This window comes from Hemitrygon akajei, chromosome 12, assembly GCF_048418815.1.
Source record: "Hemitrygon akajei chromosome 12, sHemAka1.3, whole genome shotgun sequence".
NCBI lineage: Eukaryota > Metazoa > Chordata > Chondrichthyes > Myliobatiformes > Dasyatidae > Hemitrygon > Hemitrygon akajei.
In genome coordinates, this window is record NC_133135.1 from 4055337 (window position 1) to 4080323 (window position 24987).

At 42.4% G+C, this 24987-nt stretch overlaps 1 protein-coding gene across 1 annotated transcript in view; it reads left to right on the forward strand.

The window, feature by feature from the left end:
• The window catches only part of msh4 (mutS homolog 4), a 213455-nt gene that overhangs the window by 86955 nt on the left and 101513 nt on the right, over window positions 1–24987 (forward strand). The window contains exon 7 of the mRNA XM_073063909.1: window positions 18601–18773. Coding sequence (XP_072920010.1) covers window positions 18601–18773 — 173 coding nt within the window. The remainder of the gene's footprint in view (window positions 1–18600; window positions 18774–24987) is intronic.

The window sequence follows — 24987 nt, forward strand, 5'->3', positions numbered from 1 at the left end:
GGCCTGACCCTTGACACCCTGTCTTTCCAGTCTATCTGGGCTGACATTTAAATTGTCCAAAGATCCAGTCTTACTTGACATTAAGACTGCGGCTCTCAATGGCAAATCACTCTGTGCATAGAACATGATACCTAATGATTCAGTTTGGGACTAGATTTTGCTGCCAAAGAAGCGGTTCTTGACTTCTCTAAATTGGCTTGGCATTTAAAGCACTCTGGTAGTTGAACAGGCAGCAAAACTCCTCTGACTCAACTTCTCCTTCTCCTCTCTGACTTGTTCACATTAACTCCACCTGGGTTTATTTTTTTTCTTCTTAAAATCTACAGCACATTACGGCCCTATGGCCCACAATGTTGTACCGACCATGTAAACTACTCTAGAAACTGCCTAGAATTTCCCTACCACATAGCCCTCTATATTTCTAAGCTCCATGTACTTATCTAAGATGCTCTTAAAAGAACCAATTGTATCCACCTCTACCCCAGTCATTGGCATTGCATCCCATGCACCCACTACTCTCTGTGTGGAAAAGCTTACCTCTGACATCCCCTAGAAGTGTGAGGTTCTACATTTTGGCAGGAATAATCCAAATAGAACATACAGGGTAAATGGTAGGGCATTGAGGAATGCAGTGCAACAGAGAGATCTAGGAATAACAGTGCATAGTTCCCTAAAGGTGGAGTCTCATGTAGATAGGGTGGTGAAGAAGGCTTTTGGAACGCTGGCCTTTATAAATCAGAGCATTGAGTACAGAAGTTGGGATGTAATGTTAAAATTGTACAAGGCATTAGTAAGGCCAAATTTGGAATATTGTGTACAGTTCTGGTCACCGAATTATAGGATATCAATAAATTAGAGAGAGTGCAGAGACGATTTACTAGGATGTTACCTGGGTTTCAGCACTTAAGTTACAGAGAAAGGTTGAACAAGTTAGGTCTCTATTCATTGGAGCGTAGAAGATTGAGGGGGGATTTGATCGAGGTATTTAAAATTTTGAGAGGGATAGATAGAGTTGACGTGAATAGGCTGTTTCCATTGAGAGTAGGGGAGATTCAAACGAGAGGACATGATTTGAGAGTTAGGGGGCAAAAGTTTAAGGGAAACACGAGGGGGTATTTCTTTACTCAGAGAGTGATAGCTGTGTGGAATGAGCTTCCTGTAGAAGTAGTAGAGGCCAGTTCAGTTGTGTCATTTAAGGTAAAATTGGATAGGTATATGGACAGGAAAGGAGTGGAGGGTTATGGGCTGAGTGCGGGGAGGTGGGACTAGGTGAGATTAAGAGTTCGGCACGGACTAGGAGGGCCAGAATGGCCTGTTTCCGTGCTGTGATTGTTATATGGTTATTATATCCCCCTTGTAACTTCTTCCAAGCACCTTAAAACTATGCCCCACTCCATGTTAGTCATTTCAGCTGTGGGAAAAAGCCTCTGGCAATCCACACGATCAATGTCTCTCAACATCTTATACACCTCTATCGGGTCACCTCTCATCCTCCGTCATTCCAAGGAGAAAAGTCCAAGCTCACTTGTCCTATTCTCATAAGGCATGCTCTCCAGTCCAGGCAACATCTTTGTAACACAAAAATACAACTGCAGATGCTGTGGATCAAAGAATACGTACACAATGCTGGAAGAACTCAGCAGGTCAGGCAGCATCCGTGAGAAAACATCTCACAACATTTTTGTAACTTTCCTCTGCACTCTCTCTATAGTGTTCACATCCTTCCGGTAGTGAGGTGACCAGAACTGAACACGATACTCCAAGTGGGGTCTAATTAAGGTCTTACATAGCAGTACCATTACCTCCTGGGTCTTGAACACGATCCCAAGGTTGATGAAGGTCAACACACCATACGCCTTCTTAACAACACTGTCAACCTGTGCGGCAGCTTTGAGTGTCCTATGGACTCAGACCCCAAGATCTCTCAGGTCCTCCACACTGCCAAAAGTCTTACCATTATTATATTCTGTATTCAAAACCAAAATGAACCACATCACATTTATCTGGGTTGAGCTCCATCTGCCACTTTACAGCCCAGTTCTGCATCCTGTCAATGTCCCACTGTGACTTCTGACAACTCTAGACTATCCATAACACCCCCAAATTTTGTATCATCAGCAAACTTACTAACTCACCCTTCTACTTTCTCATTCAGGTCATTTATTAAAGAATCACAAGGAGGAGGGGTCCCAGAACAGATCCCTGCAGAGCACCACTGGTCACCATCCTCCATACAGAATACGAACTATCCACAACCACCCTTTGTCTCTGTGGGCAAGCCAATTCTGTATCTGAAAAGCAAGGTCTCCCTGGATCCCATGCCTCTTTACTTTCTGAAGGAGCCTCACATGGGAAACCTTATCAAAAGCCTTACTTGAAATACATATACACTACATCCACTGCTCTAACTTCATCAATGTTTTGTTACTTCCTCAAAGAGTTTAATCAGGTTTGGAAGGCATTACCTGCCCTTGACAAAGCCATGCTGACTATCCCTAATTAGATTATGTCTCTCCAAATGCTCATAAATCCTACCTCTCACTGTCGTCTCCAACAAATTGCCCACCAGTAAAGTAGGTTCTTACTAGTCTACAATTTCCTGGGTTATCTCTACTCCTTTTCTTGAACAAGGGAACAACATTTGCAACCTTCCAATCCTCTGGTACTTCTCCCATCCCTATGGATGATGCAAAGATCATTGCCAGAGGCTCAGCAATCCCACTGCCTTCCCACAGTAGCCTGGGGTATATTTCGTCTGGTCTGGGCAATTTGTCTAACTTAATACCTTTCAACAGTTCCAGCACATCCTCTTTCTTAATGTCAATACATTCAAATGTTTCAGTCCACTGTAAGTCATCCCCAGAATTTCCAAGGTCCTTTTCACTGGTGAATACTGAAGCAAAGTATTAATTAAGTACTTCTGCTACCTCCTCCAGCTCCATGCACTCATTTCCACTGTTGCTCTTGGTTGGTCCTGTTTTCACATGGCTCATCCTCTTGTTCTTCACATACTTGTAGAATGTCCAGGATTAAGGGTTTTCCGTAATCCTGCTCACCAAACCCTTTTCATGGCACCTTCTAGTTCTCCTAATTTCCCTCTGGAGCTCCTTCCTGGCACCATTGTAATTTTCTAGAGCTCTAACAGTACCTAGTTGTTTGAACCTTTCATAAGCTTTTCTTCTTAACTAGATTTTCTGCATTCTTTGTACACCATGGTTCTTTTGCCCTACTACCATCCTTCCCCTGCCTCAATGGAACATTACTATGCAGAACACCATGCAAATGTTCCCTGAACATTTGCCACATTTCTGCTGTGCATTTCTCTGAGAATATCTTTTTCCAATTTATGCTTCCTAGTTCCTGTCTAATAGTATCATACTTTCCTCTACCCAAATTAAATGTTTTGCCAAATTTTCTGTTCCTATCCCTCTCTAGCACTATGATAAAAGAGGTATAGTTGTGATCACTACCTCCAAAATGCTCTCCCACTGAGAGATCTGACACCTGACCAGGTTCATTTTCCAATACTAGATCAAGTACAGCCTCTCCGCTAGTTGGCTTATCTACATATTGCCTCAGGAAATCTTCCTGAACACACCTAACAAACTCCACCTCATCTAAACCCCTTGCGCTAAGAAGTTGCCAGTCAATATTAGGAAAGTTAAAATCACCCATCACAATGACCCTATTATTATTGCATCATTCCAGAATCTGCCTCCCTATCTGCTCCTTGATGTCTTTGTTATGATTGGGGTGTCTACAAAAAACACATGGAGAGTTATAGCCCCCTTCCTGTTTCTGACTTCCACACACAATGACTCAGTAGACAATTCCTCCATGGCTTCTTCCTTTTCTGCAACTGTGATACTATCCCTAATTAGCAATGCCATGCTCCCACCTCTTTTCCCTCCCTCCTTGTCCTTATTGAAACATCAAAAGCCTGGGACATTCAGTGAATCATTCCTGCCCCTGAGTCATCCAAGACTCTGTAATGGCCACAACTTCATAGTTCCACGTATTGAACCATGTTCTAAGTTCATCCGCTTTGCTCATGATACTCTTTACATTAAAATAAACACATCTCAATCCATCTGGCTGAATGTTTCTTTGCTCTATCATCTGCGTATCCTTCCTTATAAAATCCCTACAAGCTGTCACTACTTGTGTGCCAACTGCCCCAGCCTCTGCCACTTCACTTTGGTTCCCACCCCCTTGCAAATCTAGTTTAAACCCTCCCCAATAGCATTAGCAAACCTCAAACCCAGGATATTGGCTCCCCTCGAGTTCAGTTGCTACCTGCCCCACGTACTGGTCAACCCTTCCCCAAGAGCGACGGAGGATGAGATGAGAGGTGACCTGATAGAGGTGTACAAGATAATGAGAGGCATTGATCGTGTGGATAGTCAGAGGCTTTTTCCCAGGCTGAAATGGCTAGCACGAGAGGGAATATTTTTAAGGTGCTTGGAAGTAGGTATAGAGGAGATGTCAGGGGTAAGTTTTTTTACAGAGAGAGTGGTGAGTGCGTGGAATGGGCTGTTGGTGGCAGCAGTGGAGGCGGAAACAATAGGGTCTTTTAAGAGACTCCTGGATGGATACGTGGAGCTTAGAAAAATAGAGGACTATGGGTAAAGCCTAGGTAGTTCTAAGGTAAAGACATGTTCGGCACAGCTTTGTGGGCTGAAAGGCCTGTATTATGCTGTAGTTTTTCTGTTTCAAAACAGATCCAAGGATCCAAGAAACTGAAACCCTGCCCCCTGCACTATCTCTGTAGCTACTCATTCATCTGCACTATCTTCCTGTTCTGACTTTCACTAGTTCATGGCACTGGGAGTAATCCGGACGATATCACCTTAGAATCCTGCTCTTCAGCCTCCTAACACCCTAAACTAACTAGCAGGACCTCTACCCTTCTCCTGCCTATGCCATTGGTACCTGCATGTACCATGACCTCGGCTGCTCACCCTCCCCTTCAAGAATATTCTGCATCACTCGGCGACATCCTGGACCCTAGAACCAGGAAGGCAACACACTATCCTGGTGCTTTTTTTGCTGCTGCAGAACCTCCTATCCCTCTAACTATCAAGTCCCCAATGACTATTGCTCCGCCTCACTTCACACTTCCTTTCTGATGCTCAAAGCCGACCACAGTGCTATTGGTCTGGTTACTGCTGCCTTGCCCAGATAGGTCATCCCCACAGCAGTATCCAAAGGGCAATGACTGTTGCTGAGGGCAATGACCACAGGGGACCGTGCACTGAGTTCTTTCTCCCTTTACCTCTCTCGGTGTTCACCCATCCACTTCCTGAATTCTGTACTTTGCTCAAAAATTGTATCAATTCCCGTGCCTCCTGGATGATCCTAAATCCATCCAGCTCCACCTCCAGCTCCTTAATGCAGTCTTTCATGAGCTGGAGTTGACTGCACTTCCTGCAGATATGTGTCATCAGGGAGACTATCAGGAGTATAGGAATAGAATGAGGTGGAGGATAAATGCATGGCTGAGAGATTGGAGCGGGGGCAGGGATTCAGATTTCTGGATCATTGGGACCTCTTTTGGGGCAGGTGTGACCTGTACAAAATGGATGGGTTACACTTGAATCCCATGGGGACCAATATCCTGGCGGGGAAGTTTGTAAAGGTTATTAGGGAGTTTTTAAAATAGAATTGCTGGGGAGTAGGAACTGAACTGGAGAGACAGAGGAAGAGGTGGTTGGCTCATAAATAGAGAAAGCTTGAAGACAGTGTGAGAGGGAGAATAGGCAGGTGATAGAGAGGGACGTGCTCAGTCTGATGGTTTGAGATGTGTCTATTTTAATGTGAGGAGTATTATGAATAAAGCAGATGAGCTTAGTGCGTGGATCAGTACTTGGAGCTATGATGTTGTGGCCATTACAGAGAATTGGATGGCACATGGACAAGAATGGTTACTTTGAGTGCCAGGGTTTAGATGTTTCACAAAGGACAGGGAGGGAGACAAAAGAGGTGGTGGCATGGCACTGTTGATCAGAGATAGTGTCACGGCTGCAGAAAAGGAGGAAGTCATGCAGGGGTTGTGTATGGAGTCTCTGTGGGTGGAGGTTAGGAACAGGAAGGGGTCAATAACTTTACTGGGTGTTTTTTTATAGACCCCCCCCCCCCCCGCCCCACCAATAGTAACAGGGACATTGAGGGGGATTCTGGAAAGGTGTAATAATAACAAGGTTGTTGTGGTGGGAGATTTTAATTTCCCAAATATTGATTGGCATCTCCTTAGAGTGAGGGGTTTAGATGGGGTGGAGATTGTTAGGTGTGTTCAGGAAGGTTTCTTGACACAGTATGTAGATAAGCCTACAAGAGGAGAGGCTGTACTTGATCTGGTATTGGGAAATGAACCTGGTCAGGTGTCAGATCTCTCAGTGGGAGAGCATTTTACAGAAAGTGATCACAACTCTGTCTCCTTTACCATAGTGTTGGAGAGGGATAGGAGCAGACGTTAGGAAAATGATTGATTAGAGTAAGGGGAAATATGAAGCAATCAGGCAGGAATTTGGAAATTGGGAACAGATTTTCTCAGGAAATGTACAGAAGAAATGTGGCACATGTTCAGGGGATATTTGCATGGAGTTCTTCATAGGTACGATCTAATGCGACAGGGTAAGGATGGTAGGGTACAGGAACTGTGGTGTACAAAGGCTGTTGTAAATGTAGTCAAGAAGAAAAGAAGGGCTTATGAAAGGTTCAAAAAACCAGGTAATGATGGAGATCTTTTTTTAAAAACTTTTTTTTATTGAGTTTTCAAATAATTACAGAAAGAAAAAAAATACCCTTCCCCCCTTCCCTTAGCCCCTCCCCCCTAACATCCCTATAAAAAAAAGAAAGAAAGAAAGAAAGTGCCTGGATATCGGAAGATCCCCACATGCTCCATGGAGTTCGTAATAACTTTAGTATATATATTTACTTATTTCCCCAAATAACCAATTATTTTATCTTCGGAGCACCTATATATTTAATCCTGTCTTTTGTAAATAAGGGCGCCAAATTTTCAAAAATGTTTCATATTTATCTTTTAAATTATAAGTGATTTTTTCAAGTGGAATACAGCTGGAAATTTCATTCTTCCAACGATCTATACTTAAGTATGCATCTGATTTCCAAGTAACTGCAATAGCCTTTTTGGCTACTGCCAGTGCAATTTTTATAAGTTCTTTCTGATATTTATTCAATTTGGGTTTCAATTTTATCCCTTCAATATCGCCTAATAAAAATAATATTGGATTATGTGGAAGTTGTGTTCCAATAATTTGTTCCAATAAAACTCTTAAATTTGTCCAAAAAGGTTGAATTTTAGAACAAGACCAAGTAGAATGTAAAAAAGTACCGATTTCTTGGTTACATCGAAAACACTGATCAGATAAATTTGGATTTAATTTATTTATTTATTGTGGTGTAATATATAATTGATGTAAAAAATTATATTGCACTAATCTTAACTGGACATTTATTGTATTTGTCATACTATCAAGACATAGTCTTGACTAATTTGTTTCTTCAATTTTAATATTCAAGTCACTTTCCCATTTTTGTCTTGACTTATGGACTCCTTGTTTAATTGCCTGTTTTTGACTCAAGCTATACATACAAGAAATAAATTTTTTAATATTTCCTTTTTGAATTAAAGTTTCTATTTCATTAGATTTCAGCAATAACATTGTTTGACCTAATTTTTCTCTTAAATAAGCCCTTAATTGAAAGTAACAAAAAAGTGTTGTTTGATACTTTATATTTATTCTTTAATTGATCAAATGACATTAATATACCTCCTTCAAAACAATTTCCTATATATCTAATCCCTTTTTGATTATCCATTGTAAAAGGAATGTCTATTTTGAATTAAAGATCTCTTTGCTAACAAAGATTTCTTTGTCTCATCATCAGCATTTATCTTATTCCATAAGTCAATCAAATGTTTTAATATAGGAGATTCTTTCTTTTCCCGTATCCATTTAGATTCCCATTTATATATAAAATCTTCTGGTGTATTTTCTCCTATTTTATCTAGTTCTATTCTAATCCATGCCAGTCTATCTTTTTCAAAAAAAGGTGCAATAAATCTAAGTTGATTTGCTTTATAATAATACTTAAAATTTGGAAGTTGTAACCCTCCTAGATCAAATTTCCATGTCAATTTTTCCAACGATATTCTTGACATCTTACCTTTCCAAAGAAACTTCCTCACATATTTATTTAACTCTTGAAAAAAATTCTGGGGTAGTTGTATTGGTAGTGATTGAAATAAGTATTGTAGTCTAGGGAATATATTCATTTTTACTGTATTTACTCTACCTACTAATGTTATTGGTAATATCATCCATTTATCAAGATCTTCTTGAATTTTTTTCAATAATGGTAAGTAATTTAATTTATATAAGTTCTTTATATCATTATCAACTCTTATACCTAAATATTTTATACCATTTGCCGGCCATCTAAATTGAGTTATTAATCGACATTGACTATAATCTCCTTTAGTAAGAGGTAACATTTCACTTTTATCCCAATTTATTTTGTAACCTGATATTTTCCCATATTCTTCTAATCTATAGGATAATTTACGCAATGAGTGCAATGGGTTTGTTAAATAAAGCAGAACATCATCAGCAAATAAGTTAATCTTGTATTCTTCCTGATTAACTCTGAAACCCTTAATATCTGGGTCCATTCTAATTAATTCAGCTAATGGTTCTATCGCCAACACAAATAAAGCAGGTGATAATGGACAACCTTGCCTAGTTGACCTTGTTAACTGAAATGGTGTTGAAATTTGACCATTTGTCACTACTTTAGCTTTGGGATTAGTATTTAAGGTTTTAATCCATTTTATAAAAGATACTCCTAATCCATATTTTTCCAATACCTTAAATAAAAAGTCCCATTCCAATCTATCAAATGCTTTTTCTGCATCTAAAGCAACTGCCACACTCATTTCCTCCCTCTTTTGAGCCAAATGAATTATACTAAATAACCGAGTTACATTATCTGCCAATTGTCTATTTTTAATAAATTCTGTTTGATCCATATGTATTAATTTTGGTAAGTATTTAGATAATCTGTTAGATAAGATTTTTGCTATTATTTTATAATCAGTGTTTAATAAAGAAATAGGTCTATATGATGTTGGCTTTAAAAGATCTCTATCTTTTTTTGGCAATACTATTAAAATAGCTTTTAAAAAGATTCTGTAAGTTTATGCGTTCTTTCCGCTTGATGTATTAACTCCATAAAAGGAGGAATTAATAAGTCTTTAAACTTTTATAAAATTCAGGTGGAAAACCATCTTCTCCTGGAGATTTATTACTTTGAAATGATCCTAGAGCTTCTTCGACCTCTTTTAATGTAAAAGGCATATCTAATCCCTTCTGTTCTTCCGTATTTAATTTTGGAAGAGTTATTTGTGATAAAAACCTTTCTATCTTGACATTATCATTTTGTGATTCTGATTTATACAATTCAGAATAAAAATTCTTGTAAGTTTCATTAATTTCTAAAGGTTTATAAGTAATTTTATTTACTCTTGTTCGAATTGCATTTATCGTTTTAGAAGTCTGGTCTGTTTTTAACTGCCATGCAAGGACCTTATGTGATCTTTCACTTAGTTCATAATATCTCTGTTTAGTTCTCATAATTGCTTTTTCTGTTCGATATGTCTGAAGTGTATTATATTGTAACTTCTTAATAAGTTGTCTTCGTTTTTCTTCTGTCATATTTCTTTGAGATTCTTTTTCTAATTTTGTAATCTCTTTTTCCAATTGATCTATTTCTATCATATATTCCTTCTTAATTTTAGAAGTATAACTTATTATCTGACCTCTCAAATATGCCTTCATTGCTTCCCACAAAATAAATGTATCATTAACTGAATGTGAATTTGTATCTAAAAAGAACTGAATTTGCTTTTTCATAAAATCACAAAAATCTTGATAATGATGGAAATCTTGAAGATTATAAGGCTAGCAGGAAGGAGCTTAAGAATGAAATTAGAGCCAGAAGGGGCCATGAGAAGGCCTTGGCGGACAGGATTAAGGAAAACCCCAAGGCATTCTACAAGTATGTGAAGAGCAAGAGAATAAGATGTGAAAGAATAGGACCAATTAAGTGTGACAGTGGATAAGTGTGGAACTGGAGGAGATTGCAGAGGTACTTAATGAATACTTTGCTTCAGTATTCACTACGAAAAAGGATCTTGGTGATTGTAGGATGACTTACAGCAGACTGAAAAGCTTGAGCATGTAGATATTAAGGAAGAGAATGTGTTGGAAGTTTTGGAAAGCATTGAGTTGGATAAGTAACCGGGATCGGACGAGATGTACTCCAGACTACTATGGGTAGTGAGGTAGGAAATTGCTAAGCCTCTGGCGATGATCTTTGCATCATCAGCGGGGACAGGAGAAGTTCTGGAGGATTAGAGGGTTGCGGATGTTGTTCCTTTATTCAAGAACAGGAGTAGAGATAGCCCAGGAAATTATAGACCAGTGAGTTTTACTTCAGTGGTTGGTAAGTTGATGGAGAAGATTCTGAGGGGCAGGATTTATGAACATTTGGAGAAGCATAATATGATTTGGAATAGTTAGCATGGCTTTGTGAAAGGCAGGTCATGCCTTATGAGCCTAATTGAATTTTTTGAGGATGTGACTAAACACATTGATGAAGGTACAGCAGTAGGTGTAGCGTATATGGATTTCAGCTAGGGATTTGATAAGGTACCTCATGCAAGACTTATTGGGAAAGTAAGGAGGCATGGGATCCAAGGGGACATTGCTTTGTGGATCCAGAATTGGCTTGCCCACAGAAGGCAAAGAGTGGTTGTAGACGGATCATATTCTGCATGGAGGTCGGTCACCAGTGGTGTGCTTCAGGGATCTGTTCTGCGACCCTTACTCTTTGTGATTTTTATCAATGACCTGGATGAGGAAGTGGAGGGATGGGTTAGTAAATTTGCTGATGACACAAAGGTTGGGGTGTTATGGATACAGTGGAAGACCGTCAGAAGTCTCAATTGATAGGATGCAAAACTGGGCTGAGAAGTGGCAGATGGAGTTCAACCCAGTTAAGTGTGAGGTGGTTCATTTTGGTAGGTCAAATATGATGGCAGAATATAGTATTAATGGTAAGACTCTTGGCAGTGTGGAGGATCAGAGAGTCCATAGGACACTCAAAGCTGCTGCGCAGACTGACTGTGCTTAAGAAGGTATATGGTGCATTGGCCTTCAAGAATCTTGGGTCTTTTCACGTATGTCAATAATTTGGATGACAGAAAGTTGTGGAGGATATCAAGTTGAGGAAGCAGGGTTTCTTACACTGTGTAGCACTTAACACAGATTGGGAGAATGGCTGAAGAAGTGGCTGGAATATTATATAGGGAAGTGTATGGTTATGCACTTTGGCAGAAGGAATAAAGGTGTGGAGTATTTACTAAAAGTGGAGCAAATTCAAAAATCAGATATGCAAAGGAACTTGGGACTCCTCATGCAAGATTTCCTAAAGGTTAGCTTACGGGTTGAGTCAGTGGTATGGATGGCAAATGTAATGTTAGCATTTATTTCAAGAGGATTAGAATGGAAAAGCAAGGATGTAGTGCTGCTCGGACCGAACTTTGAGTATTTTGAGCAGACTTTTGCCCCTTAAATAAGGAAAAAAATATGGAGTCTAGAGGAGGTTCACGAGAATGATCCCAAGAATGAAAGGTTTAACGTATTAGGAGAGTTTGATGGCTCTGGGCCTGTACTCACTGGAGATTATAAGAATGTTGGGAAGTATCTCATTGTAGCCTATTGCATATCGAAAGGTCTGGATAAAGATAGATAGATAGATAGATACTTTATTCATCCCCATGGGGAAATTCAACTTTTTTTCCAATGTCCCATACACTTGTTGTAGCAAAACTAATTACATACAATACTTAACTCAGTAAAAAAATATGATATGCATCTAAATCACTATCTCAAAAAGCATTAATAATAGCTTTTAAAAAGTTCTTAAGTCCTGGCGGTAGAATTGTAAAGCCTAATGGCATTGGGGAGTATTGACCTCTTCATCCTGTCTGAGGAGCATTGCATCGATAGTAACCTGTCGCTGAAACTGCTTCTCTGTCTCTGGATGGTGCTATGTAGAGGATGTTCAGAGTTATCCATAATTGACCGTAGCCTACTCAGCGCCCTTCGCTCAGCTACCGATGTTAAACTCTCCAGTACTTTGCCCACGACAGAGCCCGCCTTCCTTACCAGCTTATTAAGATGTGAGGCGTCCCTCTTCTTAATGCTTCCTCCCCAACACGCCACCACAAAGAAGAGGGGGCTCTCCACAACTGACCTATAGAACATCTTCAGCATCTCACTACAGACATTGAATGACGCCAACCTTCTTAGGAAGTACAGTCGACTCTGTGCCTTCCTGCACAAGGCATCTGTGTTGGCAGTCCAGTCTAGCTTCTCGTCTAACTGTACTCCCAAATACTTGTAGGTCTTAACCTGCTCCACACATTCTCCATTAATGATCACTGGCTCCATATGAGGCCTAGATCTCCTAAAGTCCACCACCATCTCCTTGGTCTTGGTGATATTGAGACGCAGGTAGTTTGAGTTGCACCATATCACAAAGTCCTGTATCAGTTTCCTATACTCCTCCTCCTGTCCATTCCTGACACACCCCACTATGGCCGTGTCATCAGCGAACTTCTGCACACGGCAGGACTCCGAGTTATATTGGAAGTCTGATGTGTACAGGGTGAACAGGACCGGAGAGAGTACGGTTCCCTGCGGCGCCCCTGTGCTGCTGACCACCGTGTCAGACCTACAGTCTCCCAACCGCACATACTGAGGTCTATCTGTCAAGTAGTCCACTATCCAATCCACCATGTGAGAGTCTACTCCCATCTCCGTTAGTTTGTGCCTTAAGATCTTGGGCTGGATGGTGTTAAAGGCACTAGAGAAGTCAAGGAATGTAATCCTCACAGCACAACTGACCCCCTCTAGGTGAGAGAGTGATTTGTGCAGCAAATACGTGATAGCATCCTCCACTCCCACCTTCTCCTTATACGCAAACTGAAGAGGATCCTGGGCGTGCCTGGTTTGTGGCCTCAGATTCTGTATTATCAGCCGCTCCATGGTCTTCATCACGTGCGACGTCAAGGCAACAGGTCTGAAGTCATTCAACTCCTTTGGTTGTGGTTTCTTCGGTACCGGGACAATACAGGATGTTTTCCACTGTCTGGGTACTCTTCTCTGCTCCAGGCTGTGAATGTGAAAGTGGATGTGGAGAGGATGTTTCCAATTGTGTGGGAGTCTAGGACCAGAAGGCATGGCCTCAGAATAGATGGATGTCCCTTTAAAATATAGAACAGTACAGCGCAGGAACAGGCCATTCGGTCCACAATATTTTACCAAACCAACTAAAAAGCAAATCAAAACTACCCAGAAACTAATCCCTCGTATTTGCACCGTGTCCATATCCCACCATCTTTTCTACATCCATCCAAACGTCTCTTAAAAGCCTCTAATGTATTTACCTCTACCACATACCAGCCAGTACATTCCAGGCATCCACCACTCTCTGAGTAAAAAAATCTTACCCTCACATCCCCTTGCACTGTCCCCTCTCATCTCAGTGATTGCCCCCTGGTATTAGACATTTCAACCCTGGAAAACATACTCTCTATCTATACCTCTCATAAACTTATAATCCTCTATCAGATCTCCCCTCAACCTTCCCTGTTCCAGAGAAAATAACCCATGTTTATCCAACATCCCAGGATAGCATATGCCCTTCAAACCAGGCAGTATCCTGGTAAACCTCCTCTGCACCCTCTCCAAAGCCTGAACATCCTTCTAAAAGTGGGGCAACGAGAACTGTTTGCAGTACTCCTAACCAGAATTTTATAAAGTTATAACATAACCTCTTGACTTTTGAATGCAATGTCCCGACTGTTGAAAGCAAGCATTCCATAAGCCTTCTTAGCCACCTCATTAACCTGTGTAGCCAAGGAGCTGTGAACTTGGATCCTAGGATCTCTCTGCTCAGAAACACTGTTAAGGATCTTGCCAATAAGTGCGTACTATCTCCAACCAAGGTGCAACATCTCACATTTATCTGTGTTAAGCTTCATCTGCCATTTCTCTGCCCATATCTACAACTGGTCTATATCGTGCTGCATTCTTTATCAGTCTTCTGCGCTATCCAGAACTCCTCCAATGTTGATGTCACCCACAAACGTACTAGCCCACCAACCTACATTTTCATCCATGTCATTTATATACATCGCAAAAGCAGAGGCCCCAGCATAGATCCCTATGCAACACCACTAATTAGACCTCCAGCTTGAGTAAGCCCCTTCACCCACTACCCTCTGTTTTCTTTGTGCAAAGCAGTTCTGAATCGTCTAAGTCAATTCACTGCAGACCCATGCATTTTAACCTTCTGGATTAGCCAACCATGGAGGACTTCGTTAAATACCTTACAAAAATCCATGTAGGCAACATGCAGTACCCTATCTTCATCCGTCTCTCTCATCACCTTGTCAAAAAACTCAATCAAGTTGTAAAGAGATGACCTGCTATGCACAGTCAAGTTAACTTCATTATCATTTAAAGAAATACATGTATACCGTCAAACAAGACAATGTTTATCTGAACCAGGATGTAAAGCACTGTAGTATGCATAACACACGTAACACATTAATAATAACTTATAAAGGTAAGAATGAAATCTACAGATGGATTATGTATAAATAAACAAATAAATTCCACAAATTAAATATTGTAAGATACAGAACAGATTAAACAGTGATACTTTGAATGCAATGTGGCAGGGAGTTCAGAAGCCTAATGGCCTGAGGAAATAAACTGTTTGCCATCCTGACCGTTCTTGTTTTTGTGCATCAGGATTTTCTGCCTGATGGTAGAGAGTCAAAGAGGATGATGGACGGATGAGTGGTATCTTCAATAATACTAAGGGCACTGTGTATGCAGCACATCTGATAGAAGTCCCCTATGATCCTCTCAGCCGCTCTCTCAGTCCTTTGTAGGGACTTCTGGTCTGATACTTGGCTGCTCCCATTCCAGATGGAGATGCAGCTTGTCAGGACGCTCTCAATGGTGCTCCTGTAAAATTCAGTTAAGAAATAGTGGGTGGGGGGAGGAAGGTGGAGCCTTGCTTTCTTCAATCTCCTTAGGATGTAAAGATGCTGCTGTGCCTTCTTGTTCAGGGAGATAGATAGATAGATAGATACTTTATTCATCCCCATGGGGAAATTCAACTTTTTTTCCAATGTCCCATACACTTGTTGTAGCAAAACTAATTACATACAATACTTAACTCAGTAAAAAAATATGATATGCGTCTAAATCACTATCTCAAAAAGCATTAATAATAGCTTTTAAAAAGTTCTTAAGTCCTGGTGGTAGAATTGTAAAGCCTAATGGCATTGGGGAGTATTGACCTCTTCATCCTGTCTGAGGAGCATTGCATCGATAGTAACCTGTCGCTGAAACTGCTTCTCTGTCTCTGGATGGTGCTATGTAGAGGATGTTCAGAGTTATCCATAATTGACCGTAGCCTACTCAGCGCCCTTCGCTCAGCTACCGATGTTAAACTCTCCAGTACTTTGCCCACGACAGAGCCCGCCTTCCTTACCAGCTTATTAAGACGTGAGGCGTCCCTCTTCTTAATGCTTTCTCCCCAACACGCCACCACAAAGAAGAGGGCGCTCTCCACAACTGACCTATAGAACATCTTCAGCATCTCACTACAGACATTGAATGACGCCAACCTTCTTAGGAAGTACAGTCGACTCTGTGCCTTCCTGCACAAGGCATCTGTGTTGGCAGTCCAGTCTAGCTTCTCGTCTAACTGTACTCCCAGATACTTGTAGGTCTTAACCTGCTCCACACATTCTCCATTAATGATCACTGGCTCCATATGAGGCCTAGATCTCCTAAAGTCCACCACCATCTCCTTGGTCTTGGTGATATTGAGATGCAGGTAGTTTGAGTTGCACCATATCACAAAGTCCTGTATCAGTTTCCTATACTCCTCCTCCTGTCCATTCCTGACACACCCAGGTGAGTCATCTGTGATGTAAACTCCCAGGAACTTGGTGCACTTAGTTCTTTCTACAGAGAAGGGATGTATTTGCAGAGGGGGATGGTTCATCTGCACCATCCTGAAGTCCACAAGAGGGGACTGAGAGTAGTGTATCTAAGTTTCCTGATGATACTAAATTGAGTGGAAAAGCAAATTGTGTAGAAGATACAGAGTGTCTGCAGAGAGATATAGATCGGTTAAGTGAGTGGGCAAGGGTCTGGCAGATGGAGTACAATGTTGGTAAATGTGAGGTCATCCACTTTGGAAGGAAAAATGAAAGAGCAGATTATTATATAAATGGTTAAAAAATTGCAGACCAAGAAGCACACAGTCAAATCTGCTGTTCTTCCTTTCAGCGATAAATGGAGCTGCCAGCTGGAGAAGGTGAGGCCAGCCACACGTTTTCAACCATCTGTTCATGCACAGGACCCAGAGCGTAGTCTGAAGCATCAGTAGTATGGGTATAGGTGCATTGGCAAGCAGTTGCACCAGTAGGGTCATGTTGGTATGAGGTTATGTGGTATCATCAAATGCCCTGATCATGTACACTAACCCATCAAGCCTGCGATTAGGGGTATTGCCTTTAAGCGCATTATTCAGGGCAGCATAAGTTCAGCAGCTCATGGAATGAAGTGGTGACTGTAATTCACCATGCCTAAAAGCCCCTTTTGTTTTTTAGTAGTGTGGGGCGGTGGGAAATCCATAATAGTGGCTACTTTTGATGGGAGGGGTTTCACACTTCTGCAGAGACAACCCAAACTGGCATTTAGCAGGGTTAATAATCAACCCTTGTTGGCATAAGTGCTCAAAGTGTGTGGAGATTAAATATGTGTTCGGATTAGGTTGCATTGGTGACAATTATGTCATTCAAGTAAACAAAAAAGAAAATCTAAGTCTTTTAATACAGAATCCAAGAATGCCAAGTCTTTCCGTGTTGGAAAACACAGCCTTCATAGTTACCAGCTTTTCTGGGTCCAGTCAACATATGCAGGCATGGACTGGCAGGCGAGTTGTAGAAATGTGTTGCTTAACCCCATGTATTATGACTGTAGTAGAGAATGTGAACTTGGTGAGGTTTGGGAATTTGTCCAGCAGTCAGGTAAACTCAGAGTCGTCGTGGGGAAGTTACTAGGGGAGCAGGGTTACGACCCAAAATCTTTGACATCCACAAGCCAGCATTTCTTAAGATTGACTAATCTTTGGGCATGCAGGGAATCTGCACCGAGCAGAGGTCTAGCCATTTTAGTCAGGACAAAGTCCCACGTGTAACGTGGCCCACTGAAGCAGAACATCCCCTGTCATGTCCTGTAAGTCTGGATCCTGCTCCCATTGACAGCCTCCCATGAGGTTTTGTCACTCTTTGCCTTCTCATCAATAGGTGATGCCAGTAGTATACTCACTTGAACACCTGCACCACACAGGAAATGTCACCCTAAAAGGGTGTCTGTAATGAATAGTAGACAACCCTGGCAGCTGAAACCCACAGCGTTCACAGATCTCTGATGTGCTGGCAGTGTTGAAGCCTCAGGGTAGTCAGCATTTCCTCGCGTTCATGCCAAAGTGAGTGTGGTATATACAGAAGTCTGGCATTTTCTGTTTTATAGCTGTGGGCATCCTTATGTTGAGGGCTTTGCTGACCAGGTTTATTGAGGTAGAGAAAAGAAGAGGAATGATGCACCACTGCCTAGCTGAGTGTAGATTGTCAGCCATTTTAGCTAGCTCCCTATAGTCCTTCATGGGTGTATTAGCGAGGGCTATGTGAACTTGATCAGGCATTTGACTATAAGACATACGAGTAGAATTAGGCCGTTGAGCCCATTGAGTTTGCTTCACCATTCTATCATGGCTGATCCTGGATCCCACTCACCCCGTACACCTGCCTTCTTGCCATATCCTTTGATACCCTGACCAGTCAAGAAACTATCAAATTCTGCCTTAAATATATACAGTCTGTGGCAGAGCATTCCACAGATTCACTACTCTGGCTTAAAAAAAATCCTTCTTACCTCTGTTCTAAAAGGTCACACCTCAGTTTTAAGGTTTTGTTCTCTAGTTCTAGGTACACCCCAGCAAGGGAAACATCCTCTCCACATCCACTCTGTTTAGTCCTTTCAACATTCCATAGGTTTCAATGAGATCCCCATGCATTCTTCTAAATTCCAGTGAGTACAATGCTCCTCATATGTTGACCCCTTCATTCCTGGAGTCATCCTCATGAACCTCCTCTCGACTCTCTCTCTCTCTCTCTCTCTAATGACAGTACATTCTTGCTGAGACATGGAGCCCAAAACTGTTGACAATACTCCACTACAGCCTGACTAGTATTTTGTAAAGGCTCGGCATTATCTCCTTGCTTTTATATTCTATTCCCCTTGATATAAATGCCATTACATTGGTTTGTGATGCTAACTGGCTTCCTGTCTTTATGCTTCATTGCATTATCACTTATCTCTTTCAAAAGTGAAATGCTTTGCAATTGTTTTGCAGAAATAATCACACGCTTTTTGGAGTCCTGAATTACACAAAGACAGCTGGAGGGAGTCGCAGGCTTCGCTCAAATATATTGGAGCCTCTTGTTGATGTGGAGACTATTAACACGAGATTGGACTGTGTCCAAGAATTACTGGAGGATGAGGACCTCTTCTTCAGCCTTCAATCAGGTCAGCCAGCTACTGTTTAAGTCTTGGAATAAGCAGTTGCATTCAGTGAGGTCACGGTGTTGAAAACACTGGAATTGAGAGGAATTAAGTACAACACCACCTCTTTTGTCAAGAAAGCATAGTAGCATCTCCGTTTCCTGAGGAGATTGAGGTAAGCTAGGCTTCCCTCTCACACCATTCTAACCAGTTTTTATAGGAGCACCATTGAAAGTCTGTTGACCAGTGCATCATCGTCTGGTACGCATCTGACTGCAGGACCCTACAATGGATTGTGAGGATGGCTGAGAGTATCATCAAGATTTCTCTTCCACCTATCCAAGATAATTTAAACAGGGCACTCCATACCCAGGGCCCTTAACATTGTCAGTGATCCCTCCCATTTATCCAACGCTCTCTTTGAACTCTCCCTCACCCTCAGGGAGGAGGTACCATTGCATTAGGACAAGGACTGTTAGAATGGGAAACAGTTTCTTTCCCTAGGCCGTGAAACTACTGAACTCCCTGTCATCTTGCAGGTGTCATCATACATGAAGCACCAGTGTGTGTACCTTGGTCTGGAGAAATGTTGTTTCATTTGAGGGTATACTGTACATGTGTATGGTTAAATGAGTGTAAACCGAACTTGAAGTTGAATTTGAAAAGTGACTTCTACTATTAACAGCTGGAGAGAAGGGTTATTTGTGAGGAAAAGAGTCCTTGTTTATTTTTTAAAGAACTCTTCATGCTGCAAATATCTGATCAAATTCACATGGGCCTCCCTAATGCACCTGTGAAGGATTACAGGGAGCTTGCTAAAATGACTGATTCAGTTGCATTTCTTTGAATCTAGAATTCTGGCTGATGTCCACAATGTGCTCTCCTTTACTCTGGGGAAACCAAATGCAGATTGAGTGCTTAACACTGCCATTAACTACTATACCTGATCTACAATGGATTGAGGATGGCAGCAAATTGCAAGTGTATGATGCTTTTATAATAACTAAAAACAACAGCATGAAATATTCCTTGCATTATTCCTCTCATTAGCAGTCCCTTAGTATTAAAAATGACTTGCCTTCACTGCAGTTCCATGGAGTCTGAAATGGCTGATGAAGCCAATGAGGGAACCACAGACTCTATCGCAGGTGGGTCCGGTGCCTAATGGGCTGTGTGGGTGGTACTTTGTAAGGTGGATATGCTCCTTCTTCTTCACTCTTTATCTGGTTTGGTGCAGCACCTTTTCTGCCCGTGACCACAAGAAATTGCAGAGAGTCTGGACACAACTCAACACATCACTGGAACCAGCCTTCCCTCCAACAACTGTATGTACTTCTGACTGCATTGGTAAAACAGCCAGCATAATCAAAGATCCCACCCACCCTGGATATTCTCTCTACTCCATCCTTCCATTAGGCAGACAATACCAAAGTTTTAAAACGTACCACCCAGGCTCAAGGACAGCTTCTATTCTGCTATTGAACATTGAGTTTGATAAAAATGGCACTTGACCTCACAACTTGCCTTGTAATTTTGCACCTTATTGCAAGCCTGCACTGCACTTTGTCTGTAACCGAGTCACTTTATTCTGCATTCTATTTTTGTTTTACCGTGAACTACCTCAGTGCATGGTGTAATGAATTGGTCTGTATGATCAGTATTTAGGACAAGATTTTCATTGCACTTCAATATGTGTCACAATAATAAACTGTTTACCAATTTAAGTGTGCACATGCCATGTGTTGCATCAACTCAGTGCATAAAAGTATTGTTACGAACCCTGTAACTGGGTCACTTACCAGCAAAGATAAAGAGGTCCGCTGAAATCTGATGATACTATTTTTAAACGTTTTTATTTATAAAGGGGCACAAAAGTAAGGTTAATACAAACATTCAGATAATATACGTCGTCAATACTCAATCTAAAGCACGGGTATAGTAATAATCAACAATAAGAAGTGGCTCTATCGTTTTGTCTAGGGGTAAAAATAGTGTCCAATGTAAATATAAAATCATGCCAGTTCATGAAGGCTTTTAGCCGTTTGGGGACCGCTGGGTCTTCACTGGTTGGAGAGAGAAAGAATTTTGGTGAGAAAATAAACTTGCCAGCCCTTTGGACTCAAATCGTTGAATCGGAAACGTGGGTTCTCTGTTGTCAGTTCGAAGTCCTTTTCGGGGTTATCAGCCATTCGTTCCCCAGGCTAGGGGAACCGAATCACACGTGGCTCCCGAACAGCTTCCCGTCATCACAGGAGCGATGAGCGATGGTGTCTCCTTCTGGTGCGTCGCTGGGGTACTGCCTCCTGCAGTCCCCTTTTTATCGTGACTCGCGGAGTTGTAGATGTCAATCAAGGTAGGGTGATACAATCCCTACCCCACATTGCCCGAGGGTGTCCATGTCCCTGATAGCTGGCACATACTATAGAGTCGCTATCCACAAGGGTGTCTCCAAGAAACAATGGTCAAAATCTGTTGCATTGTCTCTCATTTCCTGGGTCCAAGACCCGAATGAATAGCGATCTTGCGATTCTCAGGAAGGAGGGGGCTGGTATCAGAACAGTATGCAGACATGGTTCAGACCCTCCAAATAGTGAAGAAATGTGATCTAAGTGATTTGACTGTGGAATGACAGTTGGTGTGAAATGGGGTGGTTTGAGTATCTCAGAAACTGCTGATCTCCTGCGAGTTTTATGCACAAAAGGCTCTAGAGTTTACAGAGAAAAGTACTATAAACAAAAAAACATCCAGTAAGTGGCAGTTCTGTGGGCAAAGATGCCTTGTTAATGAGAGAGGTTAGAGGAGAATGGGCAGTCTGGTTCAAGCTGACAGAAAGGTGACAGCAACTCAAGTAACCATGTGTTACCACATGGTGTGCAGATGAGCATCTCTGAATACACAACATGTTGAACCTTGAAGTGGATGGGCTACAGCAGCAGAAGACCAGGAACATACACTCAGTGGTGGTCATAAGGGGACATGAGACTGGACCCAAATGCAGGACGCAGGCACTGAAGTACTAGGGGCAGGACGGGAACAACTAAACGATAGACAAGATGTGGAGACCATGGCGTGCGTGAGGGACATAGCATTCAAGGTGATTCTGGGGTTCAGAGAGAGTCTTGGAGTTCAGGCAGGACCTTGGAGTTCTCTGGGCAGGCTGCATAACTCCTGGGCGGGGTTTGGACCTCAAAAGCAGGAACACGGGGGCCTGAGCAAGTCGTGGAGCACCTGGATAGGTCGTGGGGCACAACCCATCGGCAGCGAGGGATAGGAAGGGTCAGAGTCCTCTGGGCAGGCCACACAACTCCTGGGCAGGGCCCGGACCTCCCAGGCAGGAACATGGGGGCCTGAGCAAGTCACAGGGCACCTGGGCAGGTCACGGGGCACAAACTGTCAGAGGTGAGGGATAGGAAGAGTCCTCTGGGTGGGCCACATAACTCCTGGGCAGCGCCCAGATCTCCCAGGCAGGAACACAGGAACCTGGGCAAGTCACAGGGCACCTGGGTAGGTCGTGGGGCACAACCCGTCAGCAGCAAGGGATAGGAAGGGTCAGTGTCATTGTACACCAGTCATTGAAGGTGGGCATGCAGGTACAGCAGGAGGTGAAAAAGGCAAATGGTATGTTGGCATTCATAGCAAAAGGATTTGAGTACAGGAGCAGGGAGGTTCCACTGCAGTTGTACAAGGCCTTGGTGAGACCATACCTAGAATATTGTGTGCAGTTTTGGTCCCCTAATCTGAGGAAAGACATTCTTGCCATAGAGGGAGTACAGAGAAGGTTCACTAGGTTGATTCCTGGGATGGCAGGACTTTCATATGAAGAAAGACTGGATCGACTAGGCTTATACTCACTGAAATTTAGAAGATTGAGGGGGGATCTTATTGAAACATATAAGATTCTAAAGGGATTGATTGGGCAGGCTAGATGCAGGAAGATTGTTTCTGATGTTGGGGAAGTCCAGAACGAGGGGTCACAGTTTAAGAATAAAGGGGCAGCCTTTTAGGACCAAGATGAGGAAAAACTTTTTCACACAGAAAGTGGTGAATCTGTAGAATTCTCTGCCACAGGAAACAGTTGAGGCCAGTTCATTGGCTATATAAAGAGGAAATTAGATATGGCCCTTGTGGCTAAAGGGATCAGGGGATATGGAGAGAAAGCAGGTACAGGGTTCTGAGTTGGATGATCAGCCATGATCATACTGAATGGCAGTGCAGGCTCAAAGGGCTGAATGGACTACTACTGCACCTATTTTCTATGTTTCTATGTCCTCTGGGCAGGTCACATAACTCCTGGGCAGGGCCTGGACCTCCCAGGCAGGAACACTGGGGCCTGGGCAGGTCACAGGGCACAACCCATCAGAGTTGAGGGATAGGAAGGGGCAGAGCCCTCTGCCAGGCAACAGTAGTCCAGCCTGACTTACCTGACAGAGGCAAGGGATAGGAAGGGAGCTCAGTCCAGGGTGGCTGCCAGACTTACTCACAGATCTCATCTTCATAGTGGGTACTCCAATCCAGAACAACCCCCCAAGTGTGCTCAGTCCCAGAGACCCTTAAGTACACCGCCAGCTGATGGGCATCAGGTGCGCCTCCTTGAGCCCAAACCAGCCAAGATGATCCACAGGTGTGACTAATTGGGCTCAAGGGCGAAACGAGGGATGGCTACAAGACCCGGAGTCTACGGACCAAATCAAGAACCGGAATGCGGGCTCAGGACCTGTCCATAACAGTGGCCTCTTTATTAGTTATAGGAGTTATCTCAAAGTGGTCACTGAGGCAATTTCCATGGGTTTTGGATTTCCAATAATAGTGGGCTGGTGTCCTGATGAAGAGTCTTGGCCTGAAACATCGACTGTTTATTCATTTTCATCAATGCTGCCTGACTTGCTGAGTTCTTCCAGCATTCTGTGCATGTTACTGTGGATTTCCAGCATCTGCAGGATCTCTTGTGTGTTTTGTGGGAAATGATGCATTTTTCAGGAAGGTTTTGAGAAAATCCTTGAATCTTATTCTGTCCATCAGATTTCTTCTTTTAATGACAGAGCTGAAACAGTGTTCATTTCAGGAGTTTAGTTTGGGCATGCAAACCACACTACAAGTAGTTCATAAGTGTGTTATGAGACAGAATTTCATATCTAGTTACATAGTGCAGACAACCAAAAAGTAGATTGTATTGAAGATAGTGGTTCTGTTTTTTTTTAAGATTAAAGATTAGCTTTATTTATCACATGTACATTGAAGCATAAAGTGAAATGCAATTTTTGCATCAATGACAAACACAGTCTGAGGATGTGCTGGGGCAACTCGCAAGTGTCACCATGCTTCTGACACAAACATAGTATGCCCTTAACTTACTTGCTCTAACCATAGAACATTATAGCACAGAAACAGGCCTTTTGGCTCTTCTTGGCTGTGCTGAACCATTTTTCTGCCTAGTCCCACTGACCTGCACCTGGCCCATATCCCTGCATACACCTCTCATCCATGTACCTGTCCAAGTTTTTCTTAAATGTTAAAAGTGAACCCGCATTTACCACTTCATCTGGCAGCTCATTCCAGAATCCCACCACTCTCTGTGTGAAGAAGCCTCCCCTAATGTTCCCTTTAAACTTTTCCCTCTTCACCCTTAACCTATGTCCTCTGGTTTTTTTCTCCACTAGCCTCAGTGGAAAAAGCCTGCTTGCATTCACTCTATCTATACCCGTCATAACTTTGTATACCTCTATCAAATCTCCCCTCATTCTTCTATGTTCCAGGGAATAAAGTCCTAACATATATGTCTTTGGAATATGGGAGGCAGCTGGAGAAAATTCACATGGTCATGGGGAGAATACACACACTCCTTACAGAAAGCAGCGGGAATTGAACCCGATCTTACAGCTTGTGCTGTACAGCGTTATGCCATTATGCTAAGACCATAAGACATAGGAGCAGAATTATGCTATTCAGCCCATTGAATATACTCCGCCATTTCATCATGACCCATCCTGGATCCCATTCGACCCCATACACCTGCCCTCTCACCATATCCCTTGATGCCCCGACCAATAAGGAAGCTATCAACTTCTGCTTTGAATATACCCTTAGACTTGGACTCCACTGCAGCCTGTGGCAGGGCATTCCACAAATTCACCACTCCATGATTAAAAAAATTCTGTTCTAAAAGGTCACCCCTCAATTTTGAGGCTGTGCCCACTAGAGTGGATACCCCCACCAGAGGAAATATCCTCTGCACATCCAC